The sequence below is a fragment of the Balearica regulorum genome, chromosome 9 (genome assembly GCF_011004875.1).
Source record: "Balearica regulorum gibbericeps isolate bBalReg1 chromosome 9, bBalReg1.pri, whole genome shotgun sequence".
Lineage (NCBI taxonomy): Eukaryota > Metazoa > Chordata > Aves > Gruiformes > Gruidae > Balearica > Balearica regulorum.
In genome coordinates, this window is record NC_046192.1 from 1,112,400 (window position 1) to 1,135,352 (window position 22,953).

Genomic DNA, 22,953 nt, shown 5'->3' on the forward strand with positions numbered 1-22,953 from the left:
TTTCAGTCAAACACTACCCTTCAGTCTGCTCTTCAGCATTTCCCAGGAAGGTGTGACCAGCATCTGTCCCACTGGCATCACTGAGGACAGACCATTTATTTATTTTCCCTCCTAGAGCATGCATCACCCCCGGCACAGTGCTTCCCTTATCCGTGGGTTTACTCTTAGCTCAAAAATAACACTCGGGAGGACAGTTTTATTTCAAGTCACCAGCTCAGGTCCATTTTGGTGGCAGGGGGGGGAAGGCCATCGCTGCTCCTCTGCAAGCAAGGGGGCTTGAAGACCTCAAGAAGCGCTCACAGTAGCGTCAGACCGAGGTGCGGGACGCAGAGGGTCCACGCAGCCCTAAGCAGGACCTCTAGGACCAGGTAAGCTTGAAGTCAGTTTTTACGTGTTATCTACAGGACTCTGGATTCTGCACTGGGTATCGCACCCCAAGCAGACCCAGAAGAGATTCCTACTTGCTTTCACCCAAGCTTTGCAACGGAAATGCACTTGGCACCCAGAGCTTCAGCTTCCAGCCTTCTCCGAGCCTATTCCAGAGGCTGAAGCATCACAAACATATCGGAGCCACCTCCCCTAACCTTCACCCCTAACTCTCACCCCTAGAGAATGGTCAGCTTTTGTTGGGGAAGCAAGCCTGGGACCTGCACAGAACTTTTAAAAAATAAAATACTGAAGAAGCTTCTTCTGAAGGTGTCGGACAGCTCCAGGAGATGATCCTGAGCGGCCGTGCAAGCTGCACAGCGCCACGGTTCTCAGCGCTCAGCCTGACGGATCAGAGGGAAGCCCCAACTTGTGTGCCAAGGGGCCGCAAAAATGCAAAGGGGGCTTTCGCCGCGGTCTGATGAGGGTATCTGAGGAGGAAGAGGAGCCGTTCTTGTGTCTGCAAGCAAGAAGGGTTCCACTGGCACATGCTCTCCTGCTGGAGGACAGGGTGGGACACAGGGCACGTGGCTGCAGGCTGCCCCCAGGCAAGGGGACAGGCACCATAAATTCCCCCGCCAGAGCTGTGGTATGTCTCCAGACATCGGTGTGCCCACGCGTCAGGACACAGGTCCAAGCCGTTTTAAGTGTCATCTACGGGATGACACGAACTGCACCGCGTGGGTCCTTCTCTCACAAACTACAGTTTCAGCAAGATTAATCTCGTCTCGCTAACGAGTCTTGGATTGGGGGGATTGTTTGCAGGCAGCACCAGGGTTTCTGGTTGCTCACAGAGTGTTTTGGCTCCGCAAGGATACAAAGCACGGCAAGAGTTATTTGATCCTGGAGTTACTTCCAGAGTATAACCCTTCTCGTTGGCTCAAAAGCCCAGGGGATGGTGACACAACAGAAGAGGCTGATCTAAAAACTTACGAAGCAAAAAAGAGCTAGAATAAACTAAAAGGAAGCGCATCGTGTTGGGGCAGGGGAAAAACAAGGTGGGAGCTGAGACTACAGATGAGGCTGGGGGCAGGAGGGAGGGAGAGGAGGAGTCGGGGTTGTTTGATGCATCCAGCCTCTCCCACCCTAGGAATGCGCAGAAGCAGACAGCTGAATCAGAAATCCACTTGGGGTGGTTATTTTGTTTAACTTTGCATATTTCTTGGGTTTCTTAGTGGAAAAAAAATGTTTTGATCTGAAGCTTTTGTAAAGCTGACATGTCTGGCTGCTACAGCTGCTGTGCAGCCCTGAAAAGGGACCTGCTATCTGGAGCATCAGGCTCGGAGTGAGAGCTGATCCTAGAATTCGTGAGCCACGCTTGTTTACGTGGCTGGGAACAGTTTCTGCACCATGAAAGGAAGGAGACGGGACCAAACGTTATTGCCTTTTCCAGCCAAGGGAAGCGTGACAGCAGATGGCTCAAACGCATTACGGTTGGTGCTGTGGGATGCCAACGTAAGTCAGCGCGTCAGAACATGTACCAAGCTTTCCCGAGTCGTAACCCTAGGACACTCGGCCCCAGTCAGGCCAATAACTCCCCCCCAAACCCACTGAATCTTACAATCAAACCTTGCCTTCTGCTACGGAGCTACAGCACGGTAATAGGAGCCTCTGTTTTTTAGCTACCAGGCAGTACTTAGCAGCACTATACATAAGATGTTGCTCCAAGGCAAGATACAGTTAGAAGTCAGGACAGGCAAGGTCCACTCCTTCACAGGAAGGAGATGAGCCATCAGAAGTACGGTACGTTCCCTCCACCCCCAAATTATTCCGTCGCTGTAGTGCCACTTCAATCTGATATTTGCAGAGAGAAGATACATTCTCCACATCCTTACCAGGGAGGAAGCAGCAATCACCAAGAGCATCACCACGTGGAACGCGCAGATGGCTGCAGGAACGTCCTTATCTGGTTGCGAGAACCTGGATGTGCAAGGGTGTGAAAGCCTCACTCCCCCAGCAGCAGCACCGCGGATTTCAGCTGCCGCGTGGGCTCCTTATCAGGCACTCTGCGGCTCCGGTAAGCTATTTGGATCAATCCTCACCCACACCAGTTCTCGGCAGGTTGTTAGCCTCAGGAGGCAGCCTGCCCTTTTTCTAAGAAAACAATTTCTTATTTCTTTTATTTCTTCCAATGGTTTCTCACTAAAGTTCCTGTACTGAGATCAAAGGCTACGGCTGGACTCACCTCGCATCCTGCAATAACAATCTGCCAACACCAAGAGGAGTCCACCCGACAAAAAGAGATTTCTTAAGCCGAGTTAACACAGCCTTGAACATGCACCATCCTTGGGTCACAGACCACTTGCACTACAAGTCACACGCCATGAAAAAAATACACCACGTGTTAGAAAGCGCACCAAGGGCTGCTCCCCAGAGCACTACGGCGAGGCTTGCACGAACAGCCTGCGTGCAAGTTCACGTTCATTTGTGTCAAGTGAGGTTTCCTAACACTGGCGTTGGTGTGTGGCACGCGTATTTGATTACTTTCAAAGGTAAGCACGGGACTTGGGGACTGAACTGCAGAAGATGGTCAAATTTATACCTGGCCCCAAGGATGCGGATTTACCCGTGAGGAATGCACTCATGCACTCTTTTCATGGAGAGCTTTTTTCTTTTTTTTTAATCCTCCTGTTCTTCAAAATGATTCATATCCATCAGCTACCACAAAAATGCTCAAAACTCAATACCCTTACACAAATTCCACAGCCTCAGCAGTATTTCCACTTTCTTCTGGAAAGCACCAGCTGACTCAAGCCCTTTCCACGCACATGGCTCAGAGCACAGCACACACGTGTCTTTTCAGAGCAAAGAGTTGAAAACCTTCTCACAAATCCTAGCAAACAAACACTTTGGGGTGGGGTGCTGAGTCTTAGCACCAAACTCAAGCAAAAAAAAAAAAAAAACTTCAATAAACCAATGTCACCTCTAGTAGAAAAATGGCACCATCTTCACGTGCAGCTCCTTTGGCCACACCAGCCTCACCCTTCGCTGAAAACTAGGACGACAACCTGAACACAAAGACTGGCTCAGATGGCCAAGAAGAGTGGTTTGATCCTCCAAGGCATCTCTTGAGTTACATGGAAAAACCACTCATGGAACATCCATTCTCTCAGCATTGCTCTCCAGATGCCCTTCCTATCCCTTATGTAGCACCTCCACAGCTCTCAACCCATCGCTGCTGATGAGCTCCCTGCTCTCAGCCATTTTTTCCTCTCCGTGATTTGATCCCCTCTTTCACCCTGGAGCCCTCCCAACCAACCCTGACCTCTGTGACACCCTGCACTTTGGCCATCTTCTCAGCTAAGCCACCCAACTTAACGCTCAATGCCTCTTGCCTTTTATCTCTTCTTGCCTACTTTTTTCTCCTAGTATCACCCTCCCAAGAAAAAAAACAACAAACCTGGAAGCCACAATCTTCCCCACTTCCTCTTTCCTGTAACCACAGCTTTCTGTTCTACTATCTCCTTGACTTACCTACCAGTCATGCTCCATCTGGCTCTCCCAAGGGTCACTCATTTACTGCTCTCCTCTGGCTTTTCCTGAATATGGGAGCACTATAATTTCCAAAACCCATCCTCATCCCACATGGCTTGCTCATTTTCCCCTCTAAGCCCACCAAGAGAGCTACTCCACAACATCTCCCATACAGTTTCAACATTGGCACTCCAACTCAGACGGCTCTTGCAGAGGTCTCCGGTGACATTATTTTACAGACTCCACAGCAAGGAGCTATGGTGCTCCAGATGGCTTGGAGCAGAGAGGACTGGTCCAACCCCTACCCTGCTATTTCCCCCCGAAATGTGGTTAGGGCTTTCTCAGCTGGTTCCTTCTCCTTTAGCTCCCATCTCCTGTCTCTCCCACATACAAAACATCTTTTCTACACATCAAGTCCACAGGTTGTGGCTCTCTGCCAGACCTTGTTACCACCCCTTCAAAGTCAGACTTGTGGAAAACAGATTGAAGAAAGACTATTTGATAGGTTTAGTATGGCCAAAGCCACCACCCTTTTTTCATCTTCCTCTTGTCAACATGAAACGTGTCTCCATCCTAGCTAGTCTGCCACCGGACCTGTAAGCCCAAGGACTATCATCAACATGTTCTTGCTGCCTCTTCAGCATGAAACATGGTGCCATACTGGACCTTGGAGAGAGGGTGTATATTTGTATTGTGGTAACAGATATTGATCAATCTGAACTTTGACACTGAGACTTTTCTGTGTACTTTAAGAGCAGAAGCTACCAGTAACATTCTCCTCCCAGAAAACCTGTATTTTTAATCTTCTGCTCGAGTGACCTGCTCCTTGAGAGCTTTCCTAAAGGCGATGGAGCTAAGATGCATCATGTGCAGCAGAAGAAAAATGCCAGCACAAAAGCTCATTGAAATTTTGGGTACAATAAATTCCTGCAAGACATCCAGTTGAGGTAGCTCTGCTATCCACAAAACGCCTACCTTAGCTTTAACCCCTGTAGGTGAAGCATGTTTAAATGAAAGTAGAATTTCCAAAATTGATAGTTGTATCTATACTTTGACACCACACTAAACCACTTCTCAGCCTCTACTGATGTGCACACTCATCCGGGAGCAGATGAGGAACAGCCTATCGACGTTTCCCATTCCCACAGCTCGTGCCGATTGAGCAGAGCAGCTTGAAGTGCTCTCGCCCACCTCGAGGCCACAGCGGTTAGATGTCACTTCAGATACCTATCGGACCCCAACAAATCTTGCCAGATATACATCTCGTATTCGTGTGACTACTACAGTGCACTCGGTGAAGCTATGCCACCCTGCGAAGCACATACAAACACCATTTTCACCTTGGGCTGTTTTCCAATCTCAAGTAAATCTTGCAGCTGTGACCTCTGTAGATGCCATCGTAACACCGGTCTGGGTACAAACACCACTGCCACTGAAAGCTTTAACCACCAAGACATCGTAAACAAGGAGTTTCCCTCAGTGACTCCAAAGCCAACCAAATGAAACCAGTTTCAATTCATGCAAGCAAACACAGCCCGTCATAACGTGCCCAAACTTGAGCCAGGGGGAAAATTTCCTTCTAGGAGAAAGCAAGGCTTGGTTTGCTAGCCACAGATAACACCAAAGTACAGATAGGAAAGCTCCTGCATTTTGAGGGACACTCCATTTTAGCTTGGCAACGCAAAGGGGCAGCCTGAAAGACAGAACAGACCACACAAAGTTCTGCCTCACGTGATGCTAATTAGAAAGGATTAATCTTCTTCAGTAAGAACTCCAGAAAGAACAAAAGCTGCACATCTGCATGACACAGTCAAATCCAGTTGCTCGTACTTGCAGACCAGAGTCTCCTAAAATGCTACGATTGCCACGGAGCCTGTCAGGGCAACGCTCCCAGACATGCAGTTGCACAAACACTCGAGGTCACGGGTGCTTTAATCCGACGATGGTGTCAGACAAAGGCGATTTTTTTTCATGTGCAACCTGCCTCATGGTGCCACCATGGAGAGGATGCAATCTACAGTTCACTTGGAGAACTGAAAGTTGTTCTGCAAATAACTTTGTTATATACAGAATATGAAATTTACTGAGGCTGAATCAACGGATCACCACGCACTTTCCTGAAATACCTTTTTCGGTCCTCTTAATTAACATTCAACTCAAAATAGCCGGGGTGGAATGGACATTTGGGCTCAGGAAGGCAGCAGGACAATATATTAAGTCTCAGGGACTGGTTGTGCCGGGAGGGAGGCAGGCGACCCACCTTGTCTTTGTACCAACTCCAGCCCAAAGACCAACCTGCACATTCAGTACACAGGGCAATGCGAGGGACCAAGCTTTCACATTAGACATAGAAAAACATTCTTTACTCTGCAAGTGTCTTTACAAATATATATTTATATATTTAAGCCCATTTCAGGCCATAAAAGCCCATAAAAAACAACCAGTACCTTTTGGAACAAGAGAAACTGCGATCCAGAAGTCTGAGGTGAAAGACTCCCACACAAGGGCTGCTTTGGCGCTTCTCTGAAGGCCTCTATTTAGCACATAAAACCGTCTTAAAAATCACATCAGCCTTTTATCTGCAAGGAGGGGCACTGTTTTTACCCCTCTACTCCTCTCTGTATGAGGTAAACTGGAATCACTTTTACATAATCACTTACTGCTTTAAAAAAGGGGATATTGTATCCTGAAGACCAGCTTTTTCAAAAAACATTCGTGAATGGGTTAAAAAAAAAAGTAAGATGCCGCTTGTGGATCCAACCACAATGTGCTGTTGTCTCAAAATAGAAGAAGTTGATACTAAAAAGCTATTCCAGATACATACAAGTACAAACACTAGAGCTGGTCAGAAAGATTCAGTTTCAACATTTTTAAAAAGCAGGGAAAATTTTCTGCACTGTGGCTTTTGCATTAATTTCCCCTATCCTCATTTTTTTTACCAGTTCCATATACCCTTCAAAAAAAAAAAAAAATCACGTGTCTGTTTTGAGTGCAATAGTCCATCCAAATCTCGTGTTTACGTTCACTATCACTACACTTTAAAAATCCTGATGGCAAATAAAAAGGTCTCGATTTAACTTAGCAAAAGTGATATCTAGAAAATATTCAACATCAAGAGGTCTTACAAAAAAACTTCAGACTACTAAAGCATTCTAAGGCACAGTGTTTTGGAAGAAGTGCTTTCTCCCTTTGGTGTTGCTTTATACACATCACGTGTGTGAGTCCGAGCGACGCATGGAGCTGCAGATGTACGCCATGCCTTCTCCCAATCAGTGAATTGAATCATCTTCCGCAGTTTCAGACGTAAGCTCCCAATGCTGCATGAAATTCAGTTAAACATTGCACCAGCTGCTGAAACTTGGGTCTTTCTTCAGGATCTAGGGCCCAACAGCAGGCCATCACAGCAAACCTGCAAGAAAAAGACAAACAGAAGACATGAGAACGGAAGCCAGGCGACCACCGTCCCAGCTTGAAAATAAAAAACAGCATTTGCTGCTAGAAAACCCGCAGATCTGAGAAACAAAAGGAACCATGTATCTGATACACAATGCCGAACAATTCCTTCGGAAGGCAGACACCTGGAATGATCAATAAACGTGCTGTGGCTGGAAGCGCTGGTTTGATTTAGGATACGAGTCAGAGGTGATCCAGAAGGAAGCAATACACAGTTCATCGGAAATTGCTCAACTATTGTAAAAAGCACAGTTCAAAGTGTTTCCGTGGCAGGTTTACGGGAAGGGGATTTGGAAGAACACGTGAGGCAGGAGGCAGCGCCTGTGCGCTTGCGTTCTCTTATACCATTAGGATTACGAATAAACACCTCGAGCACTGCCAATTTAACTCCATTACACACAGTACCTCTCCGTAGTCTTGCTGAGAGAACAGACATTCCCTCTACCTACAAACCTAGTGGCTTCCTACACTGCAGCCCCACAAACACTGAGCTGAAGACCCCTCAGCCCCTTTGCCGGCCTCCTCCCGACTTGCTGATCAACCCCATCGCTCCCATGTGTCAGAATAAGGAAGAGAGTTGGGTCAGGATTAGGTGAAACTTGACAACAACAACAAAAAGCAGCAATTAACTTTAGCCCAAGTTCCTATAAGTAGGTCACTGAAGCCACACAAATACTTACATGAGGCTCAGCCTAAAAAGCAGAATAAACAGACAAGGGAAGGCAAACCTGGCTCTTTCACCGCTAAGCCTGGCTTAACGTGCTGCTTAAAAAATAGATGTTTTATCACCTCTCCAAAAACACTTACAGTTCATCAGGGCAGTTGATTGGCTGAGCTATTCGATAGCCATCCTTTAAATAAGCAGCCATCTCAAAGGGGTCGATATCCACATACGGAGTCTGTCCTAAAGTCATCAGCTCCCACAGCGTTACTCCGAAGGCCCACTAAAAAGAAATAGCGTACAGCATTAATGGAGCACACTGAATTTTGAGAACTCCTTCAGACGTTCCGCAAGATCAGTCATGAGTAAGAAAGCTTTACAGAAAGGTTACGCATGTCCAAGTTCAACACGACAATGCTTTGTCTTGAACGGGCACAATTAAGAATCACAGAACAGGTGTTAAATTGAACTAAGATTAAAATCTTAGTGCACAAAGACTTAAGTGCTAGAAAATCGTGTATTTACTGCATTTTTCCAACATGACATTTCAAAACACTTTAACGAATATTAAGCACTAAACTCACCGTTTTGAAAAAATTAACAAATTTATATTACATTTTACCTCTTCAAAACACTACATGAAATTCCTCAAAGGTCGGTAAAATCCAAAGGTTCAGAAGAGCAGGCTGAATGAAACCATCGTTTTTTTTAAAAATCAAACTCATCTGTATATTTTAAGTATATGCTCAGAAGTGGGACTCATAAGAAAAAGATTTCATCTAAGTAAACCAGACAGCTGGATCAGCGTTCGACACATCATCCAGTTGACAATACTTGCCAAAAGGAGCTTAAGGTGATGAAAAAAAATCAATCAATCCATGTGCAAGCACAAGTAAAATGATTTATTAGCTGGTATCAAGAGACAAAAACATAGATGGTACTGATACTGCACAGTGATGATTCACCACTGAGATTACAAGTGCTGAAAACATCATGATTTGTTAAGAAGGGGCGGAATTCTGCAAGCCTCGAAAGATTCTTGGTTTTAATCAAAGGAAACCTCTCGAGCAAAGCCTGAAGTAAGGGATGCTGTTGGTGCATGCCGATGGGTAGCTCAGAGCTGGAGAACGGCAGGGGCAGAGATGCTGAACAGCCGTCCGTTAGCAGTGTGGGAAGGACACCCTCTTTATCCGCAGTTAAGAAAAATGCCAAGGTGCACCAAGAACATGAGAGTAAAGGGCAACTCAAGCAAAACTACTCTGAGAATAGAGCTATTTCTAATCCATAAGTAGCCGCATAAAAACGGCATAAAGAGGTGCAGAGCTTCACGTCCAACAGAGGGGAAAAAACCCACAGAATTAAAATTCAACAGGAACCGTGTTTTGTTTTTCTGTGCTTTGGCTGACTGATATAACTGCTGGCAGAGGAGGAACACATTAGGAATGTCTCAAGCCAGCAAAACCATTTTAAAGAAATGCATCCAAAAAGCAAGCCTAGAGCACATGCCAACTGCATCTTAACTGACACCACCTAAATTGTTTGTAACAGATTTCACCACCGATTGCAAGTTACACGCAATCGATAACTAGATTTGCTCCTAGCAAGCAGACAAAAACATATTACACCATGTTTGTGAAAAGCATCCAGGTAAATGCAAAGATGTTTTTTAGGGCAGATAGTATTTTCCACACCCAGAAGAACCATCCATTTTTGCACCCTGCAAAACTCAGCTAGCTACATAAGCAAAGTTAAGAACCATGTATTAGAAGCTGAGTTGCATTTATCCCTATATAATTCAAAAAGGAGTTTTGTGTTAAAATAGTGTGGACTATATGCTGAATTGCGCTTGAGTTTTCTGAAATGGTCCTGTACCAAGGTGCCTTCATCCTAATAAAATTCCACTGCCAGTGTTACGCAAGCTTTTATTTCCAAGTGCAGTCTTCACGAACAGTGAATGCTTTCGTGTTCCAGATTAAGAAATCAACATTTAATCGATCCCACTTAGTATTATAAAAACAGGCTTTTACAGGCAACTTCCTATTTCCTGTTCTGTCTTCAAGTTTGGTGTAACACAAAACCCTACGCCTTTTCCAATGAGTACAGAAGTATTTCTGGAGCAGAGCTCACTCCTTCCCTTCCTTTTTTTTTTTGTTTTTGTTTATGTGGCTTGAGCACTAGCACAGAGACCTCCTCGCTAAGGCAGGAAAGAGAGGGTGGAAGCAGGAGACGGCTACTTGAGGAATACAGTGAGAACACATCCGCATGCGGGGATGGAGTTTGGAAAAAACAAAGCTCAAACTACCAAAAAACGCCCATAAAGGAAGACATTCGGGCTGCACTGAAGCCGAGCGCATACGCACCAGACCACTGTACCAGACAGGATGCATTCGAGAGTGCCGAAGGAGCAGGGTGATGTCATTGCAACGCTGCTCTCATCATCTTTGAAAAGCCACCGCAAGCCGGGGAGGTTGCTGACAACTGGACAAAAGGTCCCCTCTTGATGAGGTGGGATCTGGGGAACTACGGGCCAGATAGTCTAACATCAGGTCCCACTGCTCTTGGGAGCAGGAGAGCCTGAAGTCACTTCCATACATGCGAAGCACAAAGGTGTCTGGGAACAGCCAGCGTGGATTTATCGAGGGCAAACTGTGCCTAACCTGACCGGTTCCCTGCTGAGAAGATATTGTTAGAGGACACGGGGTGAGCAAGGGATGTCCACCTTGACTTTGGCAAAGCCTTTGACGTTATCTTCCACAGCATCCTTATACCAAATTAGTGAGATGTTGACATTAAAGTGGCTGTACTGCTGGACTCAAGCCGCTGTTACCAGCAGCAATCGTCCAACTAGCAGCTGGCTACCAGTGGCACTGCTCAGGAATCAGTACTGCTGTCTTCAGGAACAACCTGGAGTCAGGAAGTTCATGCATGATACCAATCTGGTCAGAGAAGACAGGATTCTGCAGAAGGACCTCGAGAAGCTGGAGAAATGGGCTGACAGGAACCTCAAAGTTCATGGAAAGCAAATGCAAAGTCCCGCATCTGGGAGGGGATAGCTCCACGCAGCAGGACTGGCTGGGGTCGGCCACCTGGACAGCGGCTTTGTGGAAAGGGACCTGGGGGTCCTGGTGAACACGCTGAACGCATCAGCAGCTTGCCCTTGAAGCAAAAGAAGCCGGCTGCATTCTGCAGTGTGTTAGCATCAGCATAGCCAGCAGGTCAAGGGAAACAATTCTTCCTCCTCTTTTCTCTGTCTGTGAGACTGCAACTGAAATATTGTTGTGGACTCTGGATCGCGTTCATTCAACCACCAGGCAAGTCCCAGTACAGATTGCTCACTGAATTTAATTGCCTTTTCTGCTAACGCGACTGAGAACAAGGTGTGACAGACAATTCTGCCGTGCAAGAAGGGCCCGCTTGACCTTTGAACTACCTGCCACAAGCAGCAATTGCAGGAAGCAGGTGTATAGATGGTGTCCCGGACAAATCACTTATCTATTCAGCACCATGATTCTCCAAGGGTTGAAAAAAGGGGAAAATATCGACAAAATATATCTACAAAATATAAGAGGAAAAAAAACCCCCAAACCAACAAACAACTTACCACATCACTAGCACTGGAAAATTCATTGTTAACCAGGCTTTCAAGAGCCATCCATCGAACTGGTCTGTTTTCATTATCTCCCAGACAATGGTAGTCCATAGGAAATAGGTCTCGAGATAGCGCGTTGTCTGTTATCTTAACCTGAAGTGCATCGTCAATGCTAATTTAAAAGAACAGAAGTATTTAGCAAACCTGACATTACAGTTTTACAGAAAATATTTATGCTCAACCTTAAGTTTCAGGCTCGGGATTTAATTGGGGAATGCTAATCACACTATCAACATCTCAAGGGACTAGAATTCTTCTAGATCAAGACACCCTTTATTCTGGGATTACCAAATATTATCAAAGGACATATTTATTCTGTGTTAACAGATAAGCACTAGAAAAATCAGCAGTCTTTGATTAAATAAAATCAAACATTTACAAGTGCAAAAAATATAGTTAAAGTAAACAAGCAACTCCCTTAAATTAATCCTGCTCCCTTGGAGATCCTCTATCAGATCAATTAAAATTTTACCTATAGTACCTCTGTAGACATAATGAGCCAAAGATTTAAGCAAAGCAAGATCCAGTAATATCTCGTTAAAGCGACCGATATTATTTGCGGCCTTAAAGCTTATCTCTAATCAAGCAAGCTGGTAAGATCTTATTTATTCCCCTCAACAAGAGGTAATTCGTTCTGACTGTTGTCAGAAATAAGGTACTGGCTAAGGGAAACTTACTTTTAATCAACAAAACATGACTCAAAAAAGCACACGGAGCCCACTGATGTTGTCCCTCCCCCGCGCAGGATGTTAATTCATATTCTTGTGAACTTAAAGCGTGTGATGAAGTTCAATGTTGTCATGAACAGCTGACTTCAGAATATGGGTAAGATGTTGGCTTTAACATCTTATGAGAAAAATAAAGAAATAACATCAAGTTGGGAGGGTTGTAACAAAATGATGTTTGCTGTCCTTTTGTTTCATCAAGTATTTATTTTGATGAGAAAAATTAAACAGAAATGCTGAATTTGTGCATTTCCCACATTGCTATCTCAAGTACCTTCTTATTTATCCCATTTCTATGCACTCTCAGGTCAGTTCACTGCCTTTAAAATTTATAACCAGGAAATTTTCATATCTAATCATCTTAAGAGTTCAGAGAAATTCCTAGAAGGCCTGTCTATAAACAAATACGACACAAAGGGTAATTTTCCAGCAACTAGAGAGCTCTGACTCCTGTAATCTGTATGTCCACTCTAACCGGGCCCAACTGTGCCATGGGCATTTGAGACCAAGAGTATTTCTCCCCTTCACAAACCTGCCAAGACCACTACGATCCTGGCTCCCTTCCCAAAATTAGGGTACAGGTACGTAGGTCTGATACGCTTCATACCAACTCCTCCCAGTCTTTCACCATACAGGAATAGGGAATCAAAGGGGTGGCAGATGAACTAAGCCCTTCAAGGAAGCCTGGCTACTGGATTCTCTATCCTGGCTATCTTTTTCTCTTTAGGCTAGCCCAAGATTTCTTGTACTGCAGCACAGAGCAGTAGATGCTTAGCTTCCGCCCACATTTCCCATGAAGAAGTAGTACCAGGTGCACTATGAATTGATTTTTCCTGCCAGCAACTCCAGACCACACGTATGGCAACTAAAGCGAAGTCGGACTTTGCCCCAGGAGGGCAGGGAGTCAAGCTGTCTGGACTGCCGACCCTTCGCACAGCAAGGGCACGAGGCAATTCATTCACTGCACAGAAATGAGAGGTCATCACAACGTAATTTCCCCGGAGCACTGTTTGTGATCTTTGTCTCCTGTTGTACCACTTCTCCCTCAACATGCTCAGAAAGGAAAAGCAATAGGAATTAGGAAAAAGAGTCACTAAGGAACTGCATCAAACCAAGCATCCTTATGTAGCACAAGAGCCACGAAAGACTCTGCTGGACCAGCCTGGTGGCACTAGCTCAAAAGCACAAGAGATGGCTTCAGGGTGGATCTCCCCGCTCCCTGTCCTAGCATTCACTACACCAGCAGCGCCTGATGCCAGTGCAACCGGTGCAGCAGATAAAAGAATATCCCAGGACAAGCGTGAGTGCTTAAGCGTCCCCCAGCTTTTTCTCTTAGCCCCTGGGATGCAACGTCAGAAGCTCTGTTGGCTCTGGTCGAGACGTGTGAGGAACCAGGTGACTGAATCTGAGAGGACCAAGTGGTTTTGTGGACAGAAGCACAAAGGACAAAAACTGTAGCAATAGTGACCTCTGACAACCCCAAGGGGCTAAGCAGGGAAGCGAGTCCGCATTTCGGGAGCAGGACCTATCCTGGTGTTGGAAACGTCACCCGTATTTTACTATCAGTTGCCGAGCCAGATGCTCAGAGCTCTCTAACGGACAGCAGTGGCGTGGCCCCAATACAGACCATACACCAGAAGGCGTGCTGTCCATGAGAAGTGCAGAGGCAGAAACTGGGCTTCCACTTCAAGGACTACATAGGAACAATGAAAGCAAACCCCCAGTCAAAAAGGGGTACAACAAGGTGGTTGAACAACTTTGCCATGAAGATATCGGAGGGACTGATGCCTTGAAGATCCTAGGAGGTATTTCCAAGCGTATACGGGAAAACACGTTGGCAAATAAAGGAAAAACACAAAGGTGGCAAAAAGTTGAAAGAGATGGAAGCCAAAGAACAGGAACCGAGACAGTAACTCAGTCATTCCTCCTGCCCGGGCAGCCAAGAAACCTGAAGATTTGGGAGCATGCTTTACTGTAGGTGTTGTTAAGGCAAAAAAGCCTCTCAGATTACACGTAATGCGAGATGTGGGCAGCAATTCTGAGAAATTAACTAGTTTATCAATAATATTTTCATAAAACAGACACAAGAAGAATCAAGCAAATGACTAAAGGACAAGGCATTTTATTTTCTTCCAAAACTAAATGAAGCATCCTAACTGAAGGAATGCCAGATGTGCAATCATCCCAAGTGATCCAATGATGATGTACTGTTTCATAAATGAAATTATTTATGATAAAGCAGAGCTCAAAGCTCAAAAGCACCTCTAATAGCCAATTTCAGGTTAAAGGCTTTATATTCATCAGTAGAAGTTACTTCACTGACTGACAATTTGGACACAGCTCTGGGGTCTAACCCAGAGGTTGGTTCTTTCTCCTTTTCTTTCATTGCTAATTCATTAATAAACCAGTATTTGTCCTTTGAGGGGGGAGGCAAAAAGGAGAAGTGTCTCTCCAAAACGAGAACTTGAATTTAATGCTTCAAACATGGTCTTGAATTCTGAAAAGTACCTGTGTTACGTTATTTGCAGATATCCTAAGATTAACTGCCCCTTTAGGTATTTTTAGTATTTTCTATGTTTCCTCTTATTAGGTATGAAAGCAGGTGGAGAATGAGCACAGTTGGTGGTCTCCAAGTGATTTGGTTTACAGAATCCACCAAACACCTCAATCTCGACATTTTGAGGGCATATTCCAGTTAGAAGATGGTCTCAAACCCTATTTCAGCATTCCTACCATTTACAGAGCACATTCCTATCGACCCATCATTTCACAACTAAGAAATCTATCAGTAATCAAAGCCATTTTCAAGCCAACTTCATACAAAAAAAAAATCTATCCATTGGTAAATGGCCAAAGATAGTCCAAGTTTTTATTAAAGTTTAAGTGAAGCTTCAATATTTTTCAAGCCTTTGAAAAAAACCCACAAGGACAGACAAAACCTAGCAAAAGTATTTAAGATGAGGATATTCTGCTTTCTTGAAAACCATGCTTTCTGGTTTATCTTACATGCAGAGGAAAACAACTTCATTGACAAGGATATTCACCCAAAATTTGAAAAAAAACCCACAGTGGCATATTTTGAAGTAGCGATCAGATCAATTGGAGAAAGCCCTACCTAGCCCTAGCTACTGACACTAGCCCGCACGATGACTCTACCCCCTTTAGCACTTACACACAGTTTCTAGCAGCCAGGTCTTTGTGAATGACCTCCCGTCTGGCCAAGTAACTCATTCCACAGGCAATCTGAATAGCCATATGTACAAGATCCTGCTGGGAAATTGCCTGCAAGAGGACAAAAGAACAATTATTGCAAAACTCCAAGCCCAGTTCCTGCTAGTTTAGTAGTTTTGTTATTTCCCAGTGCCCCCTCCTCTCCCTGTTAGTGGCTGAGGCTTTCTAGTACCTTATTACAGACATTACCATCAGTCGAAAACTTACGGAGACTCCTTATTCCAAATTTTAACTTTTTCTTTTGTTTTGACAGGCCAGAGGCAAATGTTTCCAATTTGCAACTGCCTGCCACAGCTTTTCCTTTGATTAGTGGTGAATATAGGCAAAAATGGTCAATTTTACCCTTCTTACCCCACTTTTTTCACTTTGTTTCTCTTGAACCAATTCATTTGCAGGCAGCAGAGCACAAACAGCAGAGTTCTTGCTGTTACTGAAAACTAGTATCAAAGGCTGTTGGCTCCATCTTCGACAACTTCACAGTCCTCTATAAATTAAACCCTTGCATATATTTATACCCTGGGTTCGCTCTTTCATTTCTAGTGTTTCAGAAACTGCAGTATGTTGGTTGACACACTAAAGCTGGAAGATTGGGCTTAAAATAAACCAAATAATAAATTAAACCAGTAATAAACCAGCTTCTTCGTTAACCAGGTGTTATTAAGAACAATAGCCATGTATTATTTCAGAAAAGTCAAGAGTTTGCTTTAGGTATTTGTAGGAGAGCTCCATCCTATAAATAAGTATCAAGGACACCAAATGTCCCATTTTTTTGATAGTTAAGGTATGGTCACACCTAGCTACTATGCAACACCTGTGCAACATAACACAGATTATAAATATAATTGCTGTTTAAATTCTTGGAAAGGGATATTACTGTGTTGCACAGCGATCTAACTCAGATTAAGCAGCAAACCAAGTAAAAATCAAAGCTGAAAGATCCTAGCAGCTTAACGCAACTTGTGAATTAACAGAGGTAGGTGGCCCTTGCTAGTTGAAATCCGGTATGTAATGGGGACAAACGCTGACCTCAGGAAATAAGATTCCATTTTGTGCTTGATATAGTCTAAAGACAGAAGCCAAAGCAAGGTGACGTCAAAGAAAAGACAAGGTAATCCTAACAGAAGGGATAGTTTTACTAAATATACACATCCATCATTAAACACTTATTTGAGACTTTTAAAAATAAGCAAAATACATTCTCATCTAGGAATATTTTCTCACTTCTCACGAAACATATACAACAGGTTCCACTGAAACACAGTAAAAGTTACGAATGCTGCAGAGCACCCACAGCAATGTAAAAAAAAAATCAGATCACTTCCTTTAGTATCTAAAGTTAAATCTAGTTGTTTTAATTAACAGCAAATCTACAGCAGCACCTTAAAAGTTTAACAGAAGTGCTTTATGCTTACTATAGAATAATTAAGAACTAACCTATTAATTATACCAAAAAAGTAATCAGTAAATCTGAAATTTCTTCATACACAATTTTCCCCCACGTAGTCTAACTTAAATCCACAATCATATACCATTTTCTCTATTTTTAAATGGCTTTTTTTTTTTTTAATGTACCAGCTACTACCCTAATCGGAGTTTAACTCAGCTTCACGGTCTCTGAATGTCTGCGGTAACACAGCCAAGAATGTTTTCCTCGTATGAATCAAGACAAACAGTAGGGAACCTGCTTGCCAATTCTTTCATTGTACCAACCCAGCAGGTGAATACCACAACTATTTCTTTTAAGGCACATAACACAAATGAGAAACCACGTCTAAGTTTAACAGGCAAGAATCCACAGATTTTCGAGTGTACCTGAGGATTGTTGGCCTCTACCAGCTTGCACTGTCGCAAGAATAGTTTAAGGTTCCCCCAGTTCATGTATGGCAGCAGCACCATGGGTTTCTCTCCCTCTTCTATACAGACGTGAGTGATGGGTAGCAGATTCCTGAAAGACAAGGAGAGAAATTCCTAACGTTATAAAAATGAAGTGTGATAAAAATCTTCTCTATCCCTAAACACAAGTAACTCAACATTGAAGAAAAGTATTAATCTTGCATTACAAATTACAGAGCACAAGGTCTCCAAATAATTGAAGCCCTAGACAAAAAAAAAATAAAAATATTTGAGTACTTCCCCATTGAGAAGAACCCTCCAAATGTTTTCACTTGGTCCAAAAGGGCTGTAATAAATTTCTGTGAATACAAGTTATCCTTTATATTAAGAAGAGATATACGCTCGACTTGGAAGTGTATCATTCTAAATGCAACTACGGATATAAAACATACAGCTCAGTGGTTTAAAGAAAGTGAAAACATCATGTTTGATCCACCTTAAGATGACAGAAGAGAAATTTTTAGTTTTGAATCACTCAAACATTAAATTGTACTCTAAACGCAGAAGTATCTCAGGAGTTTTATCACAGGTCTTTTACTCCTCCTCACGGCTCAGATAACCCCCATGCCGAGTTGCTTAAACATCTTCCTATAATATCAAGGTATGAATGCGTAGAAACTCGAAACAAACTGTCTAGAGTTTCAGTTTTTACAAAACTGTGTATTCTACTGAAAACATATCAGGAAATCTTCAGTGAGTTATAAAGATTTTTAAAAGGGAACTTTGAAATTTCCTGGTTTTAACTTGAAGTCTGCTAGTCGGGTGTCACACCCATAAGCTCTACGCACCCACATAGCTCTGCCTTCGATCAAGATAAAGGTCCTAGCTTTATAGGCACTGTACAGAAAAAAGCTTTTTGAACTTTTTTTTTTTTTAAGGAGTTTGACTTGTAAAATGGAGGGGAACAGCTGATTCTGAATGACAAGAGGGAGATTGTTTCATTTGGTTTTAAGGATGTTTCCCCAAGAACCTGCTACTCCTTTCAATACAATCCTGTATCTTAGGCAAGGTCTTAACTACAATAACTCTTAGAAAAGCAACCTTTTAATGCGCCGTAGAACTAATAATTCTGCTTGTACTATTTTTGTTTCCTTCACATTACCAGTAAAAAAAGACCAACTACCAGTCCAGGGACTTGACGATGAGTGTAGGTTTCTTCTTATCTGCACCCTTGCCAGGAACAAGGATCTTTAAAGCCAATTTCAGCCTTTAATCCAAGCTGCAAAACTGCCACTAACTCAAGCTTTTTGGGGCATCAATTTAAAAACCTAAGCAATCACCCCAAAAACTTATTTTGTAAGAATTATTGGCATAAACGCCATCAGTGATGTTACGATGTTGTACCAGGACAACACGCGTGGAAGAATCCTAACAAGTATTTCCTCATCTCCACGTGGGAGGGTACCTAAATCCCAGGACTTTGCTGCGCCGCGTAGAAAATCATAAATAATACAAGACAGACTTGTAAATTAGCTAAACCGGCACATACACTTACTCTCGTCATCACCAAGATCCCACCTCATTTAACAACCAGTCTGTGCAAGAACCAGCGTAAACCAACACGTGCCTGCAGCACCTTTTTCTGCAATAACTAAGAATATACAAAAGGAATATCTACCCATATTTCACTGCGAGGCTTGGAACACCAAAGACTTTCCCTGTTTTCCCCACATGCTGCTACTATTTGATTTTACTGACTGTGCAGCCAGAAAAACCTCATAAGCACTCTTTGCAATAAGAGGCACATCTAGAATTCGGTATTTTGAAGTGACACAAAAATAGTTTCAGCTCTTTACGGCTTAAAAAAACAACTTCAAATGTAGAAAGTGTGGCTGAATTCTGAAAAAAAAAATGGTTTCCTCTCCACCAGGAAGGTTTAAGCACAAGTATTCTGAGCTGGCACAGGCATAGTTTTGCTTGTAAACACTGCTTAGCTTACCTGTGATGAAGTCCTCTGAGTTTACAGCTTTCAGTCAGCATCATTGTCACCTGTACCTCTGAGGCTTGATCTAATGAAAAAAAAAAAATAAAGGAACCACAGATAGAACTTTGGACACAAACCAACATATTAATTAAAATTTGGTCCAGATTTGCAAGTCAGTTGAGGTCATTTGTGCACAAACAGAACTTGTTTGCCTACTTTTTAAAAACGGAGTTTAAAAACCACCAACAAGCAAGCCAGCTTCTAGGACATATTTCTGCTTAAACAAATGGGGTGAAGCTGAAAAAGGAAACAAACCACACTCCAGGTGCTGACAGACTGTACTTTTGCCACTTCCTGACAGCTTCTGGGCAGGCACGCGCTGCCTGCACTGGGCAGCGTGGGTCACATCCTGCACACGGGGCCGGTGCTGCTGGAAGAGGGGGAGCGTGCCGTGCGTTTCCCAAAAGCACTGCAGTGCTCGGGAGACGCTGGTATGCTGCTGAATTATCAGTATAGGCTGCTGCAGTTTATTTCCATATTGATGGAGATCGTTTATTTCTACATTTACTTACTCACTTGCTCTCTACTTGAACCACTTGACCCTTGGTAACCTTCGAAATGTTTGCTGTTCTCTTACCACTTTTCAAAGAAAAAAACCACTAAAAAAATCCACAACCCCAAAGAATCACTGCTGCTAGCTGAAATTCGAGCATCTGTGATAACTCCAGTAACCCACAGCCATCAGAACATCCACTGGGCAGACGCATTGCCTGTAACCCCTTCCCCACAAATGTTTTTGGGTTTGCGGGTTTTTTCCCCCCTCTGGTGGCAAGAAGCAAGAGGGAAGCTTAATGTGATGGATGTCAGCTCTCACAATCCCACCCTCCTCATACCTGGGTGTATTTTCTCTCCCTCCTTCATGCTAGAACTAGTACTGGTGTGTCTAGGCAGCAAGCTAGCACAGGAGAGAGCCCAGCAGAGGCCAATTAGTTTTCCTTGCTGCATTAGGATGAATTTACATATTACAGATGAGTCAAACCAACATTTTACTGCCTTGGGAGTAAGAAGAGGAAAGAACTCTCTGCTCTTTTTCCTTCTTCAAGGTCTTACCCTCCTCCCCGTACAGCTCTGACACCCTTTCCTAATTGAACTTTAACCCTGCAAAAGAAAACATGACTTTTAATTGAGGGAAGAGTGGTGAACGTGGTCAGTGGAGATGAGGACAAGGTAGGGAAAGCAAGCACAGAGCCCAGAGGGAGAGCACAGCCTCCCCCTCACGGCAATGGCAAAGTTAGATAGATAGGTTCTAACCATAACACACAAATTGGCATTTAAGCTTTCCAGATCTGCTGGAAGCAGGGACAGCTTGAGGCACAAGACGGTTCCTGCCTAAGAAGGGTTCATCAAAAGAGAAAGCGCGCAACTCAAGAACCTGTGAGCCACAAAACATCGGCTGGAATGAAAAAGCTCCCCTAAGCCAGAGAAAAAGGAATGCTATCCTAAGGCAAACTACTTCAAAGGTTCTCTCAGCTCAGGAGAGATTAAAAAGGAGGCATGCCTTTCCAAAAAGCATACAGGCACTAAAAAAAGGAGGAGATCAGGAAATGGAGGTTATAAATGCAGACACAGGTCCCAGGCAGAGGCACTGAACCCTGAGCATGCTTGGAAACCCCTAAGCAGCATGACTGCCTAGATCCTGTCCAGGCTGGAAGGACCAAGACCACCAAAAGCCAAACCACAGCTCTCCTGAGGAGTCCAGATGTTAGATGCATCAAAACGGTGCATTTCTTTGCATTTGATGACAAGTACCTATGGAGGGTACGAACAGGTTCTTGCAGTGCAGGAGACGTTTAAGTAATGGTCAGCTGAAGCCTCTAGTTTGCCCTCCAGCACACAAAGGCACAAGAAAGAGAAGGTCCTACCTACTGTGCAGTAGTAACTCATCACATACAAAACACCTGAGTGCTGATACGTAGGAGATGGACTTCAAAAGGCTTGTAAACAAGTAAGAAAAACCAAGATACTACATTGAAATGAAGTTATATAGGCATGAATGGCTGAATCATCCAACTGTTACAAAGGGCAAGAAGCGTTAAAAACAAGTCTAAAAGCAAATCATAAGTTAGAGGAACTGCCAGCAGGCTACTAGTACACAATTTCAGGTTTAAATGCATTAATTACTAGAACTTGAAGACCGTAACCTCTTCAACTCAGCATATGATGAAGGGAGGAAAGAGATTACTAGGCATGAGTTTAAGCTGATTAACTCACTTACACGCTCTTTGGCCCTGTTGCTTGCTTAACTGGTTTGCTTTTAATTATAAGAGCCACCATGCAATAATTCGAAGCTCTAAATCAAAGATTATTTAAGACTTGCTTTAAAAATGTACAGAACGAGTTAATCAGGTTCAGACAATGCACCTATTTATCTCTTCAGGCTAACGCTGTAAGGGACAACGCTCTTCTGCCGATGCCTTTCCCCTTCCATCACGCAGGTGTTTTTCAGTGGGTCGCTGTTACATTTCATTCTTTTCTTTCAGCTCCGAGACACTACGCTATAGTGGCTGAGCACCCAAAAGGACGATTGACTGCCATTCAAGTATATATGGAAATCTAAATCTTATCTTGTGAAACAGTCCCAGCATCCGTATTGTGTTTTCTTATCAATATTATTTCCTTGTTTTCTGTAGGGAAAAAACTTACACACCACCAAAAAATTCAACACGCTCAGAACAAACAATAGCAGTACAAGGCTAATCCTCCTCCAGCTTAGACCTGTGCCAATTTAAAACCACCAAACAATTTGATTATTGTGGTTTTGTGCTAGATATAATTCAAAACAGAATATAAATCACCACTTTGAGTGATTCCAGTCAAAAGGGGGTAAAAAAATACCAAAATACTGCAACAGTCCTCATTGCAATTAGACTTCCTTTTACGGCCATTTTCTTTAGTTACCCAACAAAAAACAAGTACATTTAAACAAACTTTCAGCCACATTTAGTAGATTATAACTGCTTTCGAGCATCCAACAGACAGGTCTTCACAGATTATGAAGAAGGTGATTTTGGTAATAAAACATTACTGGAGGACCTGGTGAATCTGACCATCCTGCACTGAAAACCCCTAAAAGCAAGCCAGAAAATCCACGGCATTTCTGGCTTTGATACGAGAAATACACAGTCTCAGAGCAGAGCCAGCGACAGTCGTGACCCAGCGATTCCAGCTCGGTGAGACAGTTTTACAAGGACATACTAAGGTGAATCCTACTGATTTCATTTTCCTGCCTGGGCCAACATGCAGTTCTGTACCGAAACCATGTATCAAATCTCTACGCATTACATGTAAGTACACACACACAGGCATTTTATTCACAGAATTGTTTGCGTAGTCACACAAAACGAGACCTGGGGAATGATCTTGTCAAATACACAAGCACGCCCACGGGGTTTTGCGGCTCATTTTTTCTGTACCGGATCTGTGAAGTCATTTGATATGAACGCAGCCACACATGCAG

General features: G+C 43.6%; 1 protein-coding gene across 2 annotated transcripts in view; it reads right to left on the minus strand.

Moving 5' to 3' along the window:
- Positions 1 to 6,246: 6,246 nt before the first annotated feature.
- Positions 6,247 to 22,953, minus strand: part of RYK (receptor like tyrosine kinase) — a 62,018-nt gene continuing 45,311 nt past the window's right edge. For both annotated transcript variants that reach the window (XM_075760710.1, XM_075760711.1), the window contains exons 10-15: positions 19,452 to 19,521; positions 17,432 to 17,564; positions 15,561 to 15,670; positions 11,616 to 11,775; positions 8,161 to 8,297; positions 6,247 to 7,309 (exon numbers count right to left, since the gene is read on the minus strand). In XM_075760710.1, the coding sequence (XP_075616825.1) occupies positions 7,198 to 7,309; positions 8,161 to 8,297; positions 11,616 to 11,775; positions 15,561 to 15,670; positions 17,432 to 17,564; positions 19,452 to 19,521 (722 nt within the window). In that variant the 3' untranslated portion in view covers positions 6,247 to 7,197. The remainder of the gene's footprint in view (positions 7,310 to 8,160; positions 8,298 to 11,615; positions 11,776 to 15,560; positions 15,671 to 17,431; positions 17,565 to 19,451; positions 19,522 to 22,953) is intronic.